The 19,416-nt window shown below is 40.1% G+C and overlaps 1 protein-coding gene across 1 annotated transcript; it reads right to left on the bottom strand.

The window, feature by feature from the left end:
* Positions 1 to 200: 200 nt before the first annotated feature.
* On the bottom strand, positions 201 to 17,710 carry LOC308104106 (cadherin-related family member 1a). The gene is made up of 17 exons (XM_080454407.1): positions 17,175 to 17,710; positions 16,587 to 16,682; positions 16,102 to 16,247; positions 15,805 to 15,855; positions 15,480 to 15,569; positions 14,671 to 14,757; positions 12,819 to 12,935; positions 10,622 to 10,765; positions 9,972 to 10,050; positions 9,481 to 9,581; positions 8,811 to 9,014; positions 7,626 to 7,778; positions 7,304 to 7,468; positions 6,023 to 6,090; positions 3,084 to 3,312; positions 2,382 to 2,636; positions 201 to 843 (listed from the first exon to the last, which is right to left on the bottom strand). Exons 1-17 carry the CDS (start codon positions 17,236 to 17,238, stop codon positions 202 to 204), a joined length of 2,691 nt encoding a protein of 896 aa, XP_080310533.1. The 5' UTR covers positions 17,239 to 17,710; the 3' UTR covers position 201.
* Between the last annotated feature and the right edge of the window lie 1,706 nt (positions 17,711 to 19,416).

Here is a 19,416-nt window from a genome sequence, read left to right as displayed (position 1 = left end):
CTGTCGTCGCTGATAGAAGGGTTTGTCAAAAAATGCAGATTTGACAGTAATGTTCTCCATTTTAAAGGCCATTTAAACCATTCACATGACCATGTCAGGGTTCAGGTATACGGTCTTGTGGGGATCACAGAGGACCTTGGAGCAGTGGGTCGACCCACGAGTCCAGCAAAAAGACAAAAAAAAAAACTGTCTGGACAATAATTATAAACCATAACCTTTATTGCTCTCGTGGATTTTCTGCTCCAGCTTCATTTTGAGCTCTGACACCAAGGCCGAGTGCATCCCGTTCCCCTCTTTTTTGCGGGTTGACCTGGACCTCTTGGAGGCCCTGGACGCCAGCGTGCCAGAGATCGTGGGCACAGCCCCAGAGATCGCGGCGGGCATAGACCCAGCGATGGAGGGCAGAGACACCGGGATCGTGTGCATAGACCCAGCGATCGTGTGCATGGACCTGGGCCGCTCGCTGGGCTTGGGGGGGGGAGGAGGCGGGAGGCAGGGGGCGCTGGGGGGCTGCGGTCTGGGCCGGGGCCCGCTGTTGTTACGGCTGGTACGGCTGGGGCTGCCCTTTGGTTCTTTGACGAGGAACTTGTCCCCGGCGTTGTTGGCCTTGAAGGGGGGGATCTGTAGGTTCCACGATTGGGCGTCCGTGGGGCGGCGCTTCCTGATGATGCGGCGCGACGGCCCGATCCTGTTTGACTTTGTGGTGCGCAAGTACATAGCCGTAGAGATCAAGACAGTCACTCCTACCAAAACACTAACGATAGCAGTGACCATGCCTAAAGCTTTCATGGGATTGGCCCTACTTTTCATTAAAAAGGCCGCCATAGGCCCCTTGAGAGGAGTCTGTGAAAGAGCACAAATAGAAGAGTTTTAATCAATTTCCAACTGACTTACTTTCATGCGTCTAGTTACCTTTTTTTGTCCAAGCATGCAAGATGGCTGAGCAAAGCACTGGCAGAGGAGGCCCAGACAACATATCTCTACCATTTGACAAAATACTTTTACTAACATAGTGAAATCCTCTGTGTTAATTTGTCATTTGATTTGTCAGAATGAAATGAACACTGAGGATTTTACTGTGATACTATTAGATGACATGCTTCCACACTCACATACAATCATCCATTCTGTTGGGAAGACATCTAATGCGGAGCTAAGAACTACAGTGTGCTACAATGCTACTTGACTGGGAATGCGTCTGGCAGTGCGTTGCGCTTGTATTTCTATTTGACGTGCATGAATGAACTATATAATGGAGTAGGGTTGCCCTGCAATGAGTTAAGTGCAGAGAGATCTTTTTATATAAAAATGTGGACTGGTGCAAAATGCAGGCATGCATCCCTCGAAGAAGCCTGCATCTTCAGCCCGATTTATACTTCATCGTACCATGGTGTTCTGTGACAAAAATAGACGAAGTACAAGCTCACAATGGGTCGTATCTGCGACGCGGTGTGAGCTTGTACAGTAGATTGGCTATTTTTGGCACGCCACACTGTCGTACGACAGAGCATAAATTAGGCATGAGTCTCTTCAGGTAAACAGTCAACACTCGAGTCGTGCCTTGATCGAAGATCAAAAATCTTATCATAGTTTGGATTAATAACAATGGCTCTGTTGTCATGATTGATGAAGCCATGATTGATTATAAGTTAATTCTCCAATCTCAAATGATGATATAATGTGATAATTATTTCATGTTGTGCATGATAAGTAAGAAAAGTTATTGTCTTTCTTTGATTTCCTTCCAAAATGTGCTCCAGTATTCTTTTACAGACGATAAACACTGAGTAGAAAAATAAATATCTTCTTTTTGTAATGTGAAAATGAATGTCTTTTTCAAGAACAAATGATGAAACTAATTCCTCATTTGATCCTGCGCACCACTTTAATGTAACTACTCTCAGGGTTGATTCTGGACCTTTTCACTGCATTACAATAAATGGTGGTGGATATGCAGACTGTCAATGAAATGAGAGAGACGACAGTGCCGAGAAAAATCCCAAAAACGGTCAGGGGACGCTTGCTGAGGCCCTTGAAGTAGGAAATAATTCGAGCTTTGATCTGAAAGCACAATTCACAACAACACAAGAGACAACAGCAAAAGTAACACCGAGAGTCACCTCACCATGAATGAACGCTTAAAGAAATGAAACACCACATGCAAATTATATCACACATGAAAATGGGTTTATGTGAATAAAGATTTAAAACAGAATGGTGGTGGAATTTATGATGAATAAAGTGAAAGTGATGCAATGCTTTTCAGTTTAGCAGGGGGCATTAGCCTATGTTATTGCCTACGATACAGGCTTGGCATAGCTAGTGCTGGCAAAGCATGCAAAGTTAGCATTATCCTGGAGCAAGAAGTGGCCGGCTCTTACCGCCTCGGTGATGTCGATGTTGACCACAGCTGTTGTACTGAAGGACGGAGACCCTCGGTCCCTGGCCTGGACCACCAGAGACCATCTGAGGTCCTTCTTCTTGGTGATGTTCTGGACAATCTCTATGGACTTGATGTAAGGCTTCAGGTGTATCTCCCCCGTGTCGGCGTTCATGTCAAATATGTTATCGGGGTCTGACGTCACGATGGAATACTCGATGATGTTGTTGGGAGAATCCGCGTCGTCGTCCACTGCCTGGTAAACGAAGGAAAGCAGGTTGTGTATCACTGATCTGGTCAAAGCTCAGACCGGATTGAATAAACACGTTACTAAACCTACAGGGTTATAAAATAGCAGATCTACAAGCTCATAGTGCGACACAGAGTGCTGCGCTATGAACCTGTAGATCTGCTATTTTTGAAAAATCGTGAACATTAAGTGCAAATCTTTGAATATATATATATTTTTAAGCAGACATTTGTAACTCAAATCTTTGCTTCTGGAGGTCCCTGGAACAAAATATTTTAAATGTTCACGATTTTTCCAAATATAGCAGATCTACAAGCTGCGCTATGAGCTTGTATATCTGCTATTTTTGAATGGTCAAAGACATCTAAAAATGATGCTTTCCCGGATTGAATGGGTTAAGACAAGTAGTTAAATGATAATGACATGCACTGGGGGTCCTATAGGCAAATATACCTCAACTCTGACAGGTGAACCAATAACCATCGTCCTGTCCAGGAATTTCTCGTCAAACGCTGGAGAGTGGTCGTTCTGGTCCATGACGGTGACGAAGACCTCGGCCAAGCTGTACTGGCCGTCTGCATCCTCAGCCTTGACGTAGAAGTTGTACTTGGACCTGACCTCCGCATCCAGGGTGGCCCAAGGCTGGGTGTAGATGGTGCCCAACGAGGCATGGATAGAGAACCTGCCGTCCAACATGGGGAGTGAATTAAACACATGAACCTTGGCGTCCCTATTAGGGGCTAATGGTTAACCTTCCGCCAAAATAGATATTTGGTGCAGAGGGAAAAGGGAGGGGACCATGTATAGACAACCTGGGGGACTCCAGTCGACTAAGTATTGGGTTTAATCTGATTTGGTTTTGTAGACCTCTATATTAATGCCGCAGGGGAAAATCAGTTTCAGCTTCTCCCAGCCTAATGGCTACTCAGATAGTCTCAGAGCCACTGGCAACAGACTGCTAAAAAGCTTCTTTCCCCGTACAAATAGGCACATGAACAAACTGACAAGAACTAAAATAAACCGGGACAAAAGGAAACGCTAAACGCCGCCCCATCCCCCTCCCATCCCCCTCTCCCTCCCCCCTCTCCTGTCCTTTTCTTGCACTCGAATATGCTTGAACTTTTCCTGCCTAATCTGCTACTGTATATAGAAGTTGTTTACATAAAGTTAGGTCAAAGTTAGTCATATGCACGTGTGTTCTCTTAAGCTTTTTTGCACTCACGCATTTTTTTTAATCTTTTTACGGTTTTATCATTATTATTTATTGTTATTATTATTACCTATGCTGCTGCATTGTCTGAAGGAAGCCGAACAAAAATACGTTTTACTCTTATGTACCTGTACACAAGATGTAACAATAAACCACAACCTTGATAGTCATAATGAGCACTCAGCACATAGACCGGAGGCTAACCAGACCTTCTGATTACTAGGCGGCCTCTCTACCCACTAACCTACGGCCACCCGTGGTTAATAACAACCACTATGCTGTCCATTACATGTGGTATGTTGCCTTTGCCCGTCATTTTCCATATCACCATTTTAGATTTTAGCGTTGCCATGCTTGTACATCTGCTATTTTTGAACATTTTGGAAAAAATCTTGAAAGTGTGAGAACTACTGATTTAGAAGGCATTTGTAGAATCGGCCTCGGGTCTTAATGGGTTAATTATATTTGGATGCTTATTAGTATTTTGTAGCAATGCTAATTGAGCAAATGGAATTAGGTTAGGTTAGCCAGTGTCACTGTGTGTGTGTGTGTGTGTGTGTGTGTGTGTGTGTGTGTGTGCGTGTGCGCGTGCGCGCGCGCGCGTGCGTGCCCGGAGGCTAAGAATATAAATATTTCACAAGTTACGTTTTTTATAGAAGTCAGACGGGAAAAAGAGACAATTCTATTCGACGCCGAAAATATTTGTCAGAAATTGCAAAAATGACTGGCAACTAAATGCAGTAAAGACGTATATTACTTGTTTGTCGCTGCAGCTACAGCCCTTACTCATCCCGTTTCTCTCATCTCTTTCCACATCTTCACTGTGAAAATTAACAAGTTGCCTCTGAACTGATAACTTTCACACGTTTTAACCCAACTCCCTGCCTGGAGAGACGCGTATAAATTTGCACATTTTCTGTTTGCTGTGTGCCACCCATGCGTTCCAAAGCTCCCCATCTCTCCCTGGCTCCAGCTGTCACAGCGCATGCTAATTGGCTCTCCCTGTGTGAGTCAGACCAGGGAATCTATTTTTTACCCTCCAATCCAATTAGGAGATTAGCCCAGTATCTGGCTGCCATCTTAGAGTATAAGCTGTTTGTTAAGCAGAGGAGGAGTGTTTGCTGGGGCTGGTTGCTACTATACTGGTCTGGTCTCATGTTTACTTTCTCCATCAGAGAGAGAGAGAGAGAGAGAGAGAGAGAGCACCAGAGAGGGTTAAAGGCAGACTTGGAAAGTAACAAAGTACATGTACTCAAGTACTGTACTTAAGTACAAGTTTGAGGTATTTTTTACTTTACTGGAGTATTTCCAATTTTCAATACTTTTACTTCTACTCCACTACATCTCAGAGGAAAATATTGTACTTTTACTCCACTACAATTATTTGAAAACTTTAGTTACTAGTTACTTTGCAGATATAAATGATTATATCATAAACATACATTAACCACCGTAGCCCTATTTTATACATAGGCTATTTGAAAATAGCCGATCTACAAGCTCACAGCATGTCGCATCGCAACGCGTTGTGAGCTTGTAGATCTGCTATTTTCAAACATTTTAGTACTTTTGGTACTTTAAGTATATTTTGATGCCAATACTTTTGTACTTTTACTCAAGTAACACTTTGAACACAGGCCTTTTAGAGTATTTCTATATTGTGGTATTGCTACTTTTACTACCACTGGTTAAAGGCTGTTGACATGGGAGCCAGAAGATCGCTCTATTATTTCCATGGACTTCCGTGTCCTACCATAATTCATTGACCGTGTCAGGGTTTGATTTGTTGAGGGGCATGGGGCGGGAATCCATCCCTCTGCGTTTGTTATCCCCACCCTCTCTGATCATTCATTTCTATCACCATATGTATGTGATATGTTTTATATATAACTGCTTCTGGTCAGATCGAGTTAAATATTTGCATTTTCTTTTGGGAAATGCTGAATGTCTGTATTTGGGATTTATGTTTTATCACAATTTAACAATCTTTTCTTTTTTTTTTAAGCCATGTTAACGACATTAACCCTTACTTCCCTATTTTTGACACATTTTCAAAAGTTGTCCAAAATGTAAAAAGAATTGTCAAAGCCAAAGTATAAAATAATGCTTTTTTTTCATCTAAAATGACTTCCGGTTTTAATGGGTTTAATACTAGGGTTTTACAATGTAGGGTGCTACTTACAAATCTGATCCGGATCCATAAATTGTGTATTTGACATCACCCCAAGGCCCTGAATCTGGATCATTTGCCTGTGGGGAGAACAGACACAGAGATTGGTTAAGGGTGCTATATCGCACCTTCGTCAAATGGTGCTGTAATAGAACCATTAGAGGTGCCTAAAATAAAATACAGAACCAGTAGGGAACCTAAAGAACCATGTAGTGGCTTCACACTATATGACTATATATATATAGCACCTCAACCACCCTAAACCAGTGTTGATTTTGAGAACACATTTTAACTTAGTTTTAGTCATAGTCTTTTGAATAGAATTCTGTTTAGTTTTAGTCATATTTTAGTCACCTGAAATGTTTTACTTTTAGTTTAGTTTTAGTCGACTAAATCTACAGTTGATTTAGTCGACTAAAATGTATTTTTGGCGGGCCGTGATGGCATCGAAATGATTTTCACTTAATGTAGCTGCATGCCGAAAATAGCCGATCTACAAGCTCACAACGTGAGCTTGTAGATCAACTATTTTCGGTCTGTGACACCCGCACGCACCCATGACAACTTGTCTTAGTTCTACTGGATCTCTTCTCCACTATAGTCCCTCCCAAACATTTTTGTCTAGTTTTTATTTGTTGACAAAATTGTCAGTATATTTATTCATAGGTTTAGTCATCATAGCTTAGTTTTTTTTAGTTTTTATTTAGTTTTCGTAAGTGAAAAAAGGTAGTCAACAGACATTTTTCGTCATAGTTTTAGTCGACGAAATCAACACTGCCTCAAACAACCAGTGAAGAACCACCAATTTGTTTTGTGTATGTCTGAACCCGTACAGGTTCCTGAACCAACTGCCAGTCCATTTAGATGATTGAAGTTAGCTGGGTTTAAGCTCATGTACAATGGGGTCGGCGGGCGGGGTTTAACCCAGCAGGGTCTGTCTACAGCAGCGAGGCTGTCTCTGGGGGGAAGTAAAACAGTAGGGCACGCATGAGACACAGGGCAATATGATTAACCTTGAGGCGACTTGATCTTTATTACCTTTCAATACTATAGCTTACAAAGCCACATGGCGTTAAGTACAGTACTACACACACAATATGCAGCCTGTCAGAACAATAGCGCTGCCTGTCACGTTGAGCTTTGATCCCTTTGGAAAAAACCACCTGCTTTCTCCTAATGAACGCCACCCAGCAATATTGCATTTATTAACAGATTGTTGCTTATATAATAATCATTGTTCAGCAGGGGTCAAAAAAGCAAGCGTTTAATCTCCCACCGAGTCCACCGACTCACCGTCACAGACACAACATTGGAGCCTCCGGGGGAGTTCTCCGGGATCCGGGCGATGTAATACTCCGACGTGAATTTGGGGACATTGTCATTCGTATCCAGGAGATTAATCACTATGTCAGCTGTCGCGCTGAACCTCTCGGGCGTGTCAATCTCCACCGCCAGCAGCTGCACCGCAAAGACAGATGCGTTCCAAAATAAATATTAAATCCCCTTTCGGGGCTATTGTTAAATTTGTAAACAAGAAATCAATAGGCATAGATCTGTAACGTTGATAATGACACACTTTTTGTCTGCAGAGATTCAGACAGACAGAAAATCTGACCTTGAAAGACAAGGTTGCCCCCTTCTCGTAGTCGATGCCAGTCGTGTCCTCCACGATGATGGTGACCTGTGCTTCGTTGAGGACGGTCTGGGGGACTACCCTGAGGACCCTCCAGGGACCCACCAGCTTCAGCTTGAACTTTGCATTTGCCCCCTGCACAGGTACGAAGACACAGAACAAAAGGCTATGAATATGAGTTATAGCCTTAGTCAAATTTATTGACCAGGGGTCCCCCAGGAGACACTGTTATTAGGAGAACCCCCCCAGAAAATAATCTAAAATGGTATTACATAACTCGACATATGTAAGAACGAGGCTGATAAGCAGATGTTTATGTAATGTTGCACATATGGATGTTGATGTCGTGTCGCTGAACCTGATTTGATCGAATGTGACGAATGTTCTTCGTCGAGAAAATATCGTGATGTTTAATTTGGATTATGTAAAGCCATTTGTGAATATTAGAGCACCAGCTGCTATACTGTAGATGATGTTGTTTTCGGATTGCTCAATATAGCGTTGCTGAGGCCTGATAGCTATTGTTTTGGTGCAGATCCAGAATTCCACAACACAAGAGATACTACATGTTAGAGTAAAATCCTCAGTGTTCATTTATCCATTTGTAACTCTGATAGTGTACAAATGTAACTGTCAGAGTTACATTAATACTGAGGATTTGACAGTGTTCCGTAGGCATGGATGGAATCACGCACCGTGAGAAATGTTTTGCGTGTGTGATAGAGCTAACAAGGTTCCAGGTGCTCTTTTCTATTAGGTCTTGTATACAGGGAAAAGTAAAGATTATAGTTTTCTGGTTCATCAGTCAATGTAACAGCATCAATAATAATAATAATAGTAAATACACAAAAGACTGGGGGGGGTACTCAAGAAGGAGAACAATTTGACCATTATTCTAACCTCTTGAAGGTGCTGTGCGCAAGGTTCTTACTCCTAGGTTATAAACATCTCTGTGTGTGTGTGTGTGTGTGTGTGTGTGTGTGTGTGTGTGTGTGTGTGTGTGTGTGTGTGTGTGTGTGTGTGTCGCGCTGTGAGCATGTAGATCTGCTATTTATGAATAGCCAACGTATATACAATATGGATAAAGGGGTGAAAATGTATTAACACCTTTTGCTGGGGACCCCCTGGAACCCGCCACATGATGTGGCACAGGAATCCTCCTCCTACCTGATCGGAGTCGTTGACAGTGATCTTGAAGCCTCGGAGGATCTCTCCTGCGGGCGGATGTTCGTACATGCTGACCTCGAACAGGTTCTGTGGCCCGTTTTCGCCGTAAAAGGTTGGAGGGTGATTGTTGAGGTCAACCACTCGAACCGTCACCATGTCCATGGCATAGTCCCCCAGATGGTCGCCAGGCCCTACCTCTGACGCCTGGGGTTAAAAGTATAGATAGACAGATACAGGGCTCCATTTGTAAAAGAACAACAGAGGGGAGGGGGAATTTTCTTAACCATCAGACCTGAGCTACTGTATACATAGGCTATTTGAAAATAGCCGATCTACAAGCTCACAGCGCGTCGCATCACGTCGCATTGTGAGCTTGTAGATCTGCTATTTTCAAACATTTTAGTACTTTTACTTTTGGTACTTTAAGTACATATATATATATTTTGAGGCTCAAGTAACATTTTGAACACTCCAACAGAGTACTTTTATATTGTGGTATTGCTACTTTTACTTAAAATATCTGAGTACTTTTTCCACCACTGACAGATAGACAGGCAGGCAGACAGACAGACAGACAGACAAACAGTCAATAATGATGGGGTTGTTATTATGATTAGATGACATCCAACTAAGAACTGAGAGAAGACACAAAGTGAAATCATTGTCGCACCTTGACGTTAATTTCATACAGCTCATTTTTCAACTGGAATGGGTGTGTTGTCAGGGTGATGCAACCGCTCGTGCTGTTAATGTCAAAGACGCTATCGCTACCTGAAAACGAGAAAGAAAAGGTGTAAGAGACAAATTAGGTTACATAAAACCCAATGTTCAACAAAATACCAAAGCAATTTGATGGCAGAAAAGATACAATTTTGTCATATATTTTGTATTTTGTGAACACAATTTGGGTTTAGGATTAGTTTATTAGAACATTGTAATAGAAAATAGAAACAATACATATCAAAAGAAAACAAGTTATGGCGCAAGAAAAGGAAGAAGCCAATAGGCTTATTCGGAAGAGGTCATTAAATAACATACATTAAAAGTTCAACAAGAACAATACAAAATAATACAATGCTTAGAAGGGGACCAGTTGTGCGATAAATAAATGAACACAAAACACAATGTTATTATTATTCCGTTATTGTTATTATTGCTTACCATTTATAAGAGAGTAATAGATTGGGTTGGGATTGCCCTGATCTCCATCTCTGGCGGTCACAGTAAATATCTCAGAGCCCTGGAAGTACAAAGTTAAATATCCTTTAGAATATATTCAAATGCTGATGCATTGGCAAAAAAGCAAGCGCACACAACTAAACTGCACCCAAACAAGAAAGAACAGTACTTTGATATGGCGAGAAGTTATAGAAAGACTTACAGGTACAGAGACTTCAGAAATGTATCCAAAGTTAAAGACTTACAAGTACAGAGACTTCATAAATGTGTCCAAAGTTATAGACTTACAGGGACAGAGACTTCATAAATGTATCCAAAGTTAAAGACTTACAGATACAGAGACTTCATAAATGTATCCAAAGTTATAGACTTACGGGGACAGAGACTTCATAAATGTATCCAAAGTAATAGACTTACGGGGGCAGAGACTTCATAAATGTATCTAAAGTTATAGACTTACAGGGACAGAGACTTCATAAATGTATCCAAAGTTAAAGACTTAAAGGGACAGAGACTTCATAAATGCATCTAAAGTTATAGACTTACAGGGACAGAGACTTCATAAATATATCCAAAGTTATAGACTTACGGGGGCAGAGACTTCATAAATGTATCTAAAGTTATAGACTTACAGGGACAGAGACTTCATAAATGTATCCAAAGTAAGGCGTGCCAACGAAGGAAGGGGGCGTGTCCTGGGCATCGAGCACATTGATGGTTATGGTGGCTGTGGAGGTCATCACCTGATGGTTGCCCTTGTATCTCCCTCCTCCATCCTGGTGAAAGTAGAACATGAAAGAACATGAAACTCATCATATTCAGATGCCAATAAATCGACAATATTAGACTAAATTGATTAAAACCATTTAATACTTTAATAGCCGATCCACAGTATAACCTCAGAAAACGTCACTTTACTTTAAGGTCAGCTGTTTTTGCTATTTTTGCAAATCAATTATTGAATTAAAATCTATTAGTCTTTACAATAAATCAAATCGATTTGTTTGATAAATTGTTGCAGCGCTAAATATGAGTGAATATGGTCAATAACAAGTCAGGGGAGAGGGGCTATTTTGGGGTTCAGTGTGTGTTTCAAAAACTCTTACACAAGGCACATGGCTGCTGGTGAATACACGTTTGCTGTTGCATGGACTGAACCTGTGAAATTGGCACCACAGAGTGTCATCTCTCTCTATTGCGTCATGCAGCCACCATTATATAATTTCTGTGCATACCAAGGATATAGCTAGATTATTTTTGAAGCCTGTTGCAATATTTACATCTTGCTATAATCCAGTTATATCGTGCGATGCATGGCTGCACACGGTTTAAATCATGGCACTAATCCATGAGAAATTAAAGTTTGAAATGTTTTAATTAACCTCAATTTGGCACTAATCCATTAGAAATTTAAGTTTGAAATGTTTTAATTAACCTCAAATTCACCCATATCTCCAGGCCAATGTCACACAAATTCTGATTCTACTGATTCTAATGGCTTATTTGAGGGACATCATGTCTAGGTTTGAATACTAAGTTATAATGGTGCCCTTACACCCCATTTCAAATTGGGGGGGATATTAAACTAATTATTCACATTTCTCACTAATCTAGCATGACATATTAGATGTTATTTGAAATGTTTAAATCTGCAGTTTAATTTAAATGTGACTGCTAAAGATGGAAGCTCAGCCTGACCATGCTAATCGTGTTAAAATTCAAAAGGGGTGAGCATGGGGTACATGGAGTTCATTCTGAGGTTCTGTTTGGAGGAAGATGCTACAATCTGCTCAACTTAACCTATTAAGACTTGAGGCTGATTCTACAAATGCCTTCTAAATCAGTAGTTCTCACACTTTTTCGTGCCAAGGACCCCCAAATTGACATATAATTGGCCGCGGACCACCCCTCCCTCCCCCCTCCATCTAAAAATGTTTTGTGCCAGGGACCCCCAGACGAGAAGATTTGTGTAAAAAAAATCTAAATGATTCAAGATTTTTCAAACACTTTCAAGACTTTTCAAAAATGTTAAAGAATAACGGATGTACAAGCTTGCAGCGCGACGTGACGCGCTGTGAGCTTGTATATCTGCTATTTTTGCAAGTTTTCTATAGCTAAAAATCTAAAATGACAGATGCTTTCCCAGACCCATTCGAACATGTCCTCTGATAATAGAGCTACCACACACACCTCACTACCGTGTGAAAAGATGAAGCTGTGGAGATGAACCCGTCTGTTCCCATCTCCTTCATTCTATGAGGCTACGCAGACAAATTCCTAAGCTGCAAGTTTAATTTAGTGTAAAGAAAAATAAACATGAACAACTTCATGGGTCCATCACACCACACTTTTTTCCATTGTGTACCTCTTCTATGCTTCTTCCTGGCACAGGTGGGCAGTATGTCAATTAAAAGGAAAATGTATATGGAATAGATACTGTATTTAATTGCTTATGAGCAGCTTTAGATGACTTAACATTTCGCATTTTAAATTGTTTAAAACAATCTTTGGAGTCTCACATGGCACTGGCGCAGAAAAAGGTCATTTTGTATTTTAAAACAAGATGCCAGACGCCAGAGGGGTTAAGTGTGAGATCCACAGGGCTTCAAACATTCAACATAATTAATTAATTAAACAACAACTTTAAATACTTGATTTACTACTTTATGTTAAGCTGCAGTACGCAGCCAAAATGTAGACTTCAAAAGTGAAGATAATACATCCTAATGTATCTATAATGTGTCTTATAATCCATCTCTGCTGCCTGCCTCATTACAGCACAACACAGGACCAGCCCATGAAAAGGGATGACCCTTTGACCCCTCTCACCTTGGCAACCACTGTCACGAAGTGTGTCGGCGTGTCCTCGTAGTCCAGAGTCTCTCCTGGTTTGATTCTGAGAACCCCACTGTTGGGGTCGATGGTGAATTTGATATCTGGCGTGATCTGTCAATGCAAATCGGTCAAATGGTCAGTAATGGTGTATTTGCAGGTGTGCTTATATCTATTTGAGCAACTTTGAAACACTATCAACCTGGTGTCATTTTTTCCGGCAATGTCAAATGATGTTACAAATTTCAAAAACAGCAGATCTTTTGTGAGTTGTGAGCTTGTATTCACTATCCGTCATACTGTACAACAACGTTGTCTATACCAGTGGTTCTCAAACTTTTTCATGTCAAGGACCCCCAAAATGATATGTATTTGGCCACGGACCCCCATCTCAAAATATTTTGTTCCAGGGACCCCCAGAAGCAAAGATTTGAGTTACAAATGTTCGCTTTATAAAATATATATTCAAAGGTTTGCAAAAATGTTCATGATTTTTCAAAAATAGCAGATCTACAAGCTCATAGGGCGGCACCGAGTGCCACGCTATGAGCTTGTAGATCTGCTATTTTTGAATAGCCAAAGTATAAAAGGTTAAAGTGGTTAAAATTATTGTGATATTAACACATTTAGCTGGGGGGTCAATTCACAACAAATTACAGAGCTTAAGTGGTTAACAGTCAATCCAACCATAATAATCGTACATCCTACAGTATATCTATTATATCCTAACTTATTATTTCTAAAACTGTCATTTTCTTCATTTTCATTTTCTGTACATTTCTGGTCTTGAATGAGAATAGCAGCATCTCAAATGCTATCCTGTCAAGCATGCCCAAGCTCCTGTTAAGCCATCAATGCCTTCATCAAATGTGATTGAAATTTAATCCACTAAAGTAACATTAACACCATTTCCACACTATACTCCGCTATCAAATTAATCTACCTCCATCACTTGACCTTGGAGCAGTGGTGGAAAAAGTACTAAATTTTTTTACTTAAGTAAAAGTATCAATACCACCATGTAGAAATACTCTGTTACAAGTAAAAGTCCGGCATTAAAAATGTATTTGAGTAAAAGTACAAAAGTATTGGCGTCAAAATATACTTAAGTACTAAAAGTAAAAGTACTCTATGCACAATATCCCATTTCACAAGTTTCAAAATGTATAAAAATCCTTTGAAAATAGCAGATCTACAAGCTCACAACATGTCACTTTAATCTATTTTCAAATAGCCATAGCTGAAGTGTTTCATGTATGTTTTACAAAGTAACTAGTAACAAAAGTTTTCAAATAATTGTAGTGGAGTAAAAGTACAATATTTGTCTCTGAGATGTAGTGGAGTGGAACACACAAGTAAAGTACAAATACCTCAAAATTGTACTTAAGTACAGTACTTGAGTTAGTTACTTTACACCACCGCCTAGGAGAGTGGCACGTTTATGGTGTCAGGGGAACCTTTGGTTTTACCTCCACAACATGGCTGGTATTAGCTAACACAGTGTTTCTCATATTAGGATACGGGTATGTGTACCCCTACCCCTTATTGAATAGAAAGCATTACTTATTTTGCACATTATTTGAACATAATGATATCAAAACTGGACTTAATGAAAGGTTATGGCCACAGTTTAAAATAAATCTGCTCCGGAGACACTAATTGCAACTCTTTCACTCAATTTCGCACCAGTAATGTTATATTCTCCAAAAGGTGGGTAATCATTCATTAGGATCATATGCTATAGCTATGGTTTTATCTTGCAGTTTTCTAAGCAAAGTGTTGCAGTTGCAGCAGTTGCAGCATGGAGGTATTCGACAATAATGGGACTATATTATTACTATAGTGTTACCTGTAGGGCGTATGAAACACTGCCTCCAGAACCTATGTCTTTATCCACTGCTTGGACTCTGTAGATGCTACTTCCTGGAGTGGTGTCCTGCGAACATTAAATACACATGATCGTCCAAGTTGCGCGCACTGTACAGTAGGACAGTGGTTCTCAACCTTTTCAGGGGGCGACCCCCCAAAATAGTCATATTTTAACTGAGGACCCCCCCCCCCCCCAAATAATGATATTTGAACTGAGGACCCCCCCCCCCCCCCCCCCAAATAATGATATTTGAACTGGGGACCCGTCAAAACCCCCCATCATGACAAGCACTTGGAATCGTAGGAGTTGAGGCATTACATTTAGTTTGACTCGGTTCCTCATATAAACATTGTGAAAATAGCTGATCTACAAGCTCTCAACACCACGCAATGCGAGGAGCTGTGAGCTTGTAGATCTACTATTTTAAAAAATGTGCCTCTTTCTTATATATTATGTGACAATTTGGCCAATGTTTGACCAGTTTGTATAGCATAGTTTGTTGATTACTTTTGATGCAGTAATGCATTTTTTTTTAGGTATTGAAAAGGTTGTAAAAGTCCTTAAATTGTCACTTTACTGTTATCTGGGGACCCCCGCAAAATCATGTGGGGACCGCACTGGGGGTCCCCACCCACCGGTTGAGAACCACTGCAGTAGAAAGTGTCCACTTTGCCATCCATCCAGGCATGACCATTTTTTCCCCCACAGTGTTTATATCAATAAAAGACATAGTGAATCAGTACGGTAGATCTGCTTACATTATGTTATATTACTATAATCATATTTACCTCTGGGACATCAATGATGAGAGGTATGTTTTGAAATTCAGGCTGTTCATCATTGGCGTCCGTCACAAACACTCTTACTGTCTCAACAACCTGAAGGAAATGACAAAAGGATGAAAAAGACATTTCACCCACTAACTGCATACAGTACAATATGTATAGTGTATACAGTATTTGTAACTTATAGATATGGCATTTATCATGGATCCAGGCGATCCAAATGACTGAAAATGCATAACATACTGTATACATGAAGCATATAGTGTTTTAATGTGTTATCAGGTTATTACCAAAGTACCAAAACACATCATTTGATATGAAAACTCACTTTATTGCGACCATCCGATATGCTCACTATTGCTGCAATTTCACCTTGTTTCTAAAAAGAAAAAAAGAGGGGCTGTTTCTTTCAACCTCAAGGCTGACAGATGATTTAGTTCCATATACAGTAAAATCCTCAGTGTTTACTTAGCTTAGAGAGTGTACAAATGGCCGGGGAAAATGAACGCTGATTTTGCTGCGTACCTGGTTCTGGTCCATATATAGTGTTAAAGGACTATGGACCAGAGCTACGTACTGCGTATACCAGGCTTCTTAAAATGAACAACCTCTGCATTGAACGTACCTCTCTGTCGAGCTCCTGCACTAGAGTCACGTTTCCCGACTCGGGGTCCACTTTGAAGTATTCTCTGGACCCCTTTTCAAAAGACATTCCATATCGCACTGCATCCCCCTCTGGATCTGTGCCATTCAGAATGTATACCTGTGTTCCTACATTGGAAAGATATGACAGAGAGAGAAACTAAACAATTCAAATCCATATTGCATTGATTGTGTCTATGTGCAGAGTTGAAATACTTTCATTGAAATTAGATGTATTTCATAAAATTTTGCAACAAATACTGTAGGTTTGGCCATCTGGTCAAGCCATGGTGTTTTCTTTCTTAAGCCTGCATGCAGGTCACAGGTATTAAAAATGGCCAGCATGGGGCTCAATATAAGGTGATCCTTCCGTTACACCTTTGCACTCTGAATGCACTCTGAATGCACACATTACTGAAGACAGTTTACAAACGGTTCATTGATTACTACAATCCTCGTCCAACTCACCGACTGGTGTGTCCTCTGAGATGCTGAACAATGCCATATTCCCATTTGTGCTGCTTGGTCCATTGTCATAGAAATAAGGAGCATAGTCCGTTTGTCCTTTTTAGGAAACACAGACACAAATATCTTGTTTGAACAAGAACAACACACATTCTTTCAATGACCACCATATTTTTTGGAAAATAAGAGTTTGTGAAACATAAAAAATGTAATCATATGCAGAACATGCAACTGACGTGCCATAGGCACATACTTTGGATTCTATTTTTAGTGTAAACCTGGATGTAATCTATTGATAATAACATCGCACTCACTTGCTAGAAGGACGGGTACCGAAGGCAAGGAAACAGAGAAGGATTGTTAAATGTTGAAAAGTATTTTCAATTATTATTAGGGTTGGACATTAATTCAACAGTATCACACCACAAACACCTTAAAGCACCAGTCGCGTAAACTCTCTCTTAAGCAGATCATGCCCTCTGCGTATAGCGGAAGAGGATTAGCTAGACATTATGAAGCCAATAAACAGGCGAGAGGAAGTATTATTATAACCACATAAACAATGCAACAAAAAAAGAGACCAGAGCCTACCCGAGGTCAAGTGAACCGAGATGACCAACAACAGCAAAATATGTATTTTCTTTTCCTTCTTCATCCTGGTGGAGAGGTAAGGCTTGGCTGGCTCATGTGGAAGGCTATTAGGGGAAGGTGTGGTGAGCAGGCGTGCGCTCCTGGAGGTGGGCTCAGCTCAGCTATAGAGGCTCAGTGGAAGGAAGGGGCTGGAGCAGCTTCTCAAAGACACTAATCCAGTGACGCACCGTTCACTCCTCAAGACGTCTTCCAGGCAGCAGCACGTTCACCCGCGTTCACTCACATGATGATGACTCAAAACCCACACGCGCAGATGATGATGATGATGAGAGATGGATGCCTGACGATTTCTCACATCGTTGAGGTGTTATCACACCTCAACATATGATGTGATGGGAACGAGCCTGCGATGGAGAAAGGTCATGCCTTTCCGGCATTACAGATAAATCAGTCACTTTGATTTGCTTACTTACATTACAGACCATACAGCACAGGGAGTACATATGGTACCGTATGAATAGAGGATCTTATTTTTCTCCCAGTGGTTTTAATCCAACAAGACCTGAAGCTTTCTAAATCAGTAGTTCTCAAACTTTTTCGTAATTCAAAATTATTCAACATTTTCACTTTCAAGATTTTTGCAAATTTCCAAAAAATAGCAGATGTACAAGCTCGCAGTGCGGCACGAAGTGACAAGCTATGAGCTTGTATATCAGCTATTTTTGAATAGCCAACACTAAAATCTAAAATTACACAGATGCTTTCCTGGTTTTAATGGGTTAATCCAATGGCATCTTAGATCCGTGATTCACAACCTTTTTCACACCATGTTGGTTAATCCATACCTATAGGGCATAGCAGTGGTGGCCATTTCTTTAATTAAAAATAATAATTAAAAAGAGAATAATTTGTGGTTTAAAAACATGCAGCACATGAAGTGCACATTTTGCTTTATCAGGTTCAGTGAGGTGTATGTTCAATAATATGCTGCTTTACTCACACTGAGGTGCTTATTCACAGGTATAAAAATAGCATGTGACATGCAGTTTCACACCCATAGAGCCACAGACAGGCAGCCAATGATGAACTTCCTCCGGTTTTTAAAATACACACCGAATCCAAGAGATATTCAATGTTTTCAGGAGCTGGGGGCCTGGCCTGATATGAACCAACTATGGTACTGTATGACTTGGATTAAGTGCTTTTGGAACACAGAGGGGCTTCTTAAACAGGGTTGGGGAAGTAGCAGTTTATATAATAGATTTCTGCAATTAAATTACTAAATAAATGTAACCTTAATCAGTTAAAATTACAACAACAAAAAAAAGATTTGGTAGTTTTGTTACATTATAATTACAAATGAAAACGTTACACACAAATATACTTCAACAAGCTTACTTCAAAAAAGCACAATCATTGCAAAATCAAAAACAATAGTTACCTGTAGTAGTCCATGAGCCAGAGCCCCAAAATTGAGCAATGATTATCGAAAGAGTGGGCAAAACCATACCTATATTAAATTGTTCATAGGGTCAATACGAGTAAATAAATATATGATAACCTTTCCACAGGAGTAGCTTTTTCATGGTTATCACACATTTTGTTATTTTCCCCATACGTACTGTACATGACAGGTGAAAAAATGACAACATTTAAAAAAGAGTTATCATAATGAAACTTCCTGAGTTGATTACTTACATGAAGACAATGATTTATCGTATTACAAGTTTTCTGAAATTGTATATTTAAATATGTAAATTAGGCATTTAGTCCATGAGCCAGATCCCCAAAATTGTGCCAGATATTGAATATTCCCTCGTTAAAAACCTTTGACTCCAACATCTTAACAAAATGAAATAAGAATGTTGACTCTGGCTTTGTCCAATGTTCCAATGTTGATTCTGGAAAGTTATGCAAATTCGGGCATCTTTTCCTAATGCGCATATTTAAATATACAATTTCAGAAAACTTGTAATACGATAAATCATTGTCTTCATGTAAGTAATCAACTCAGGAAGTTTCATTATGATAACTCTTTTTTAAATTGTAATTTTTTCACCTGTCATGTACGTATGGGGAAAATAACAAAATGTGTGATAACCATGAAAAAGCTACTCCTGTGGAAAGGTTATCATATATTTATTTACTCGTATTGACCCTATGAACAATTTAATATAGGTATGGTTTTGCCCACTCTTTCGATAATGAAATCTTGTCTGGCTCATGGACTATAGTGGATTAT

This window comes from Gymnoscopelus braueri (genome assembly GCF_963280865.1).
Source record: "Gymnoscopelus braueri genome assembly, chromosome: 17".
Classification (NCBI taxonomy): domain Eukaryota; kingdom Metazoa; phylum Chordata; class Actinopteri; order Myctophiformes; family Myctophidae; genus Gymnoscopelus; species Gymnoscopelus braueri.
Note: the sequence above shows the minus strand (reverse complement) of the source record. Positions and strands in the feature narration are given on the sequence as shown.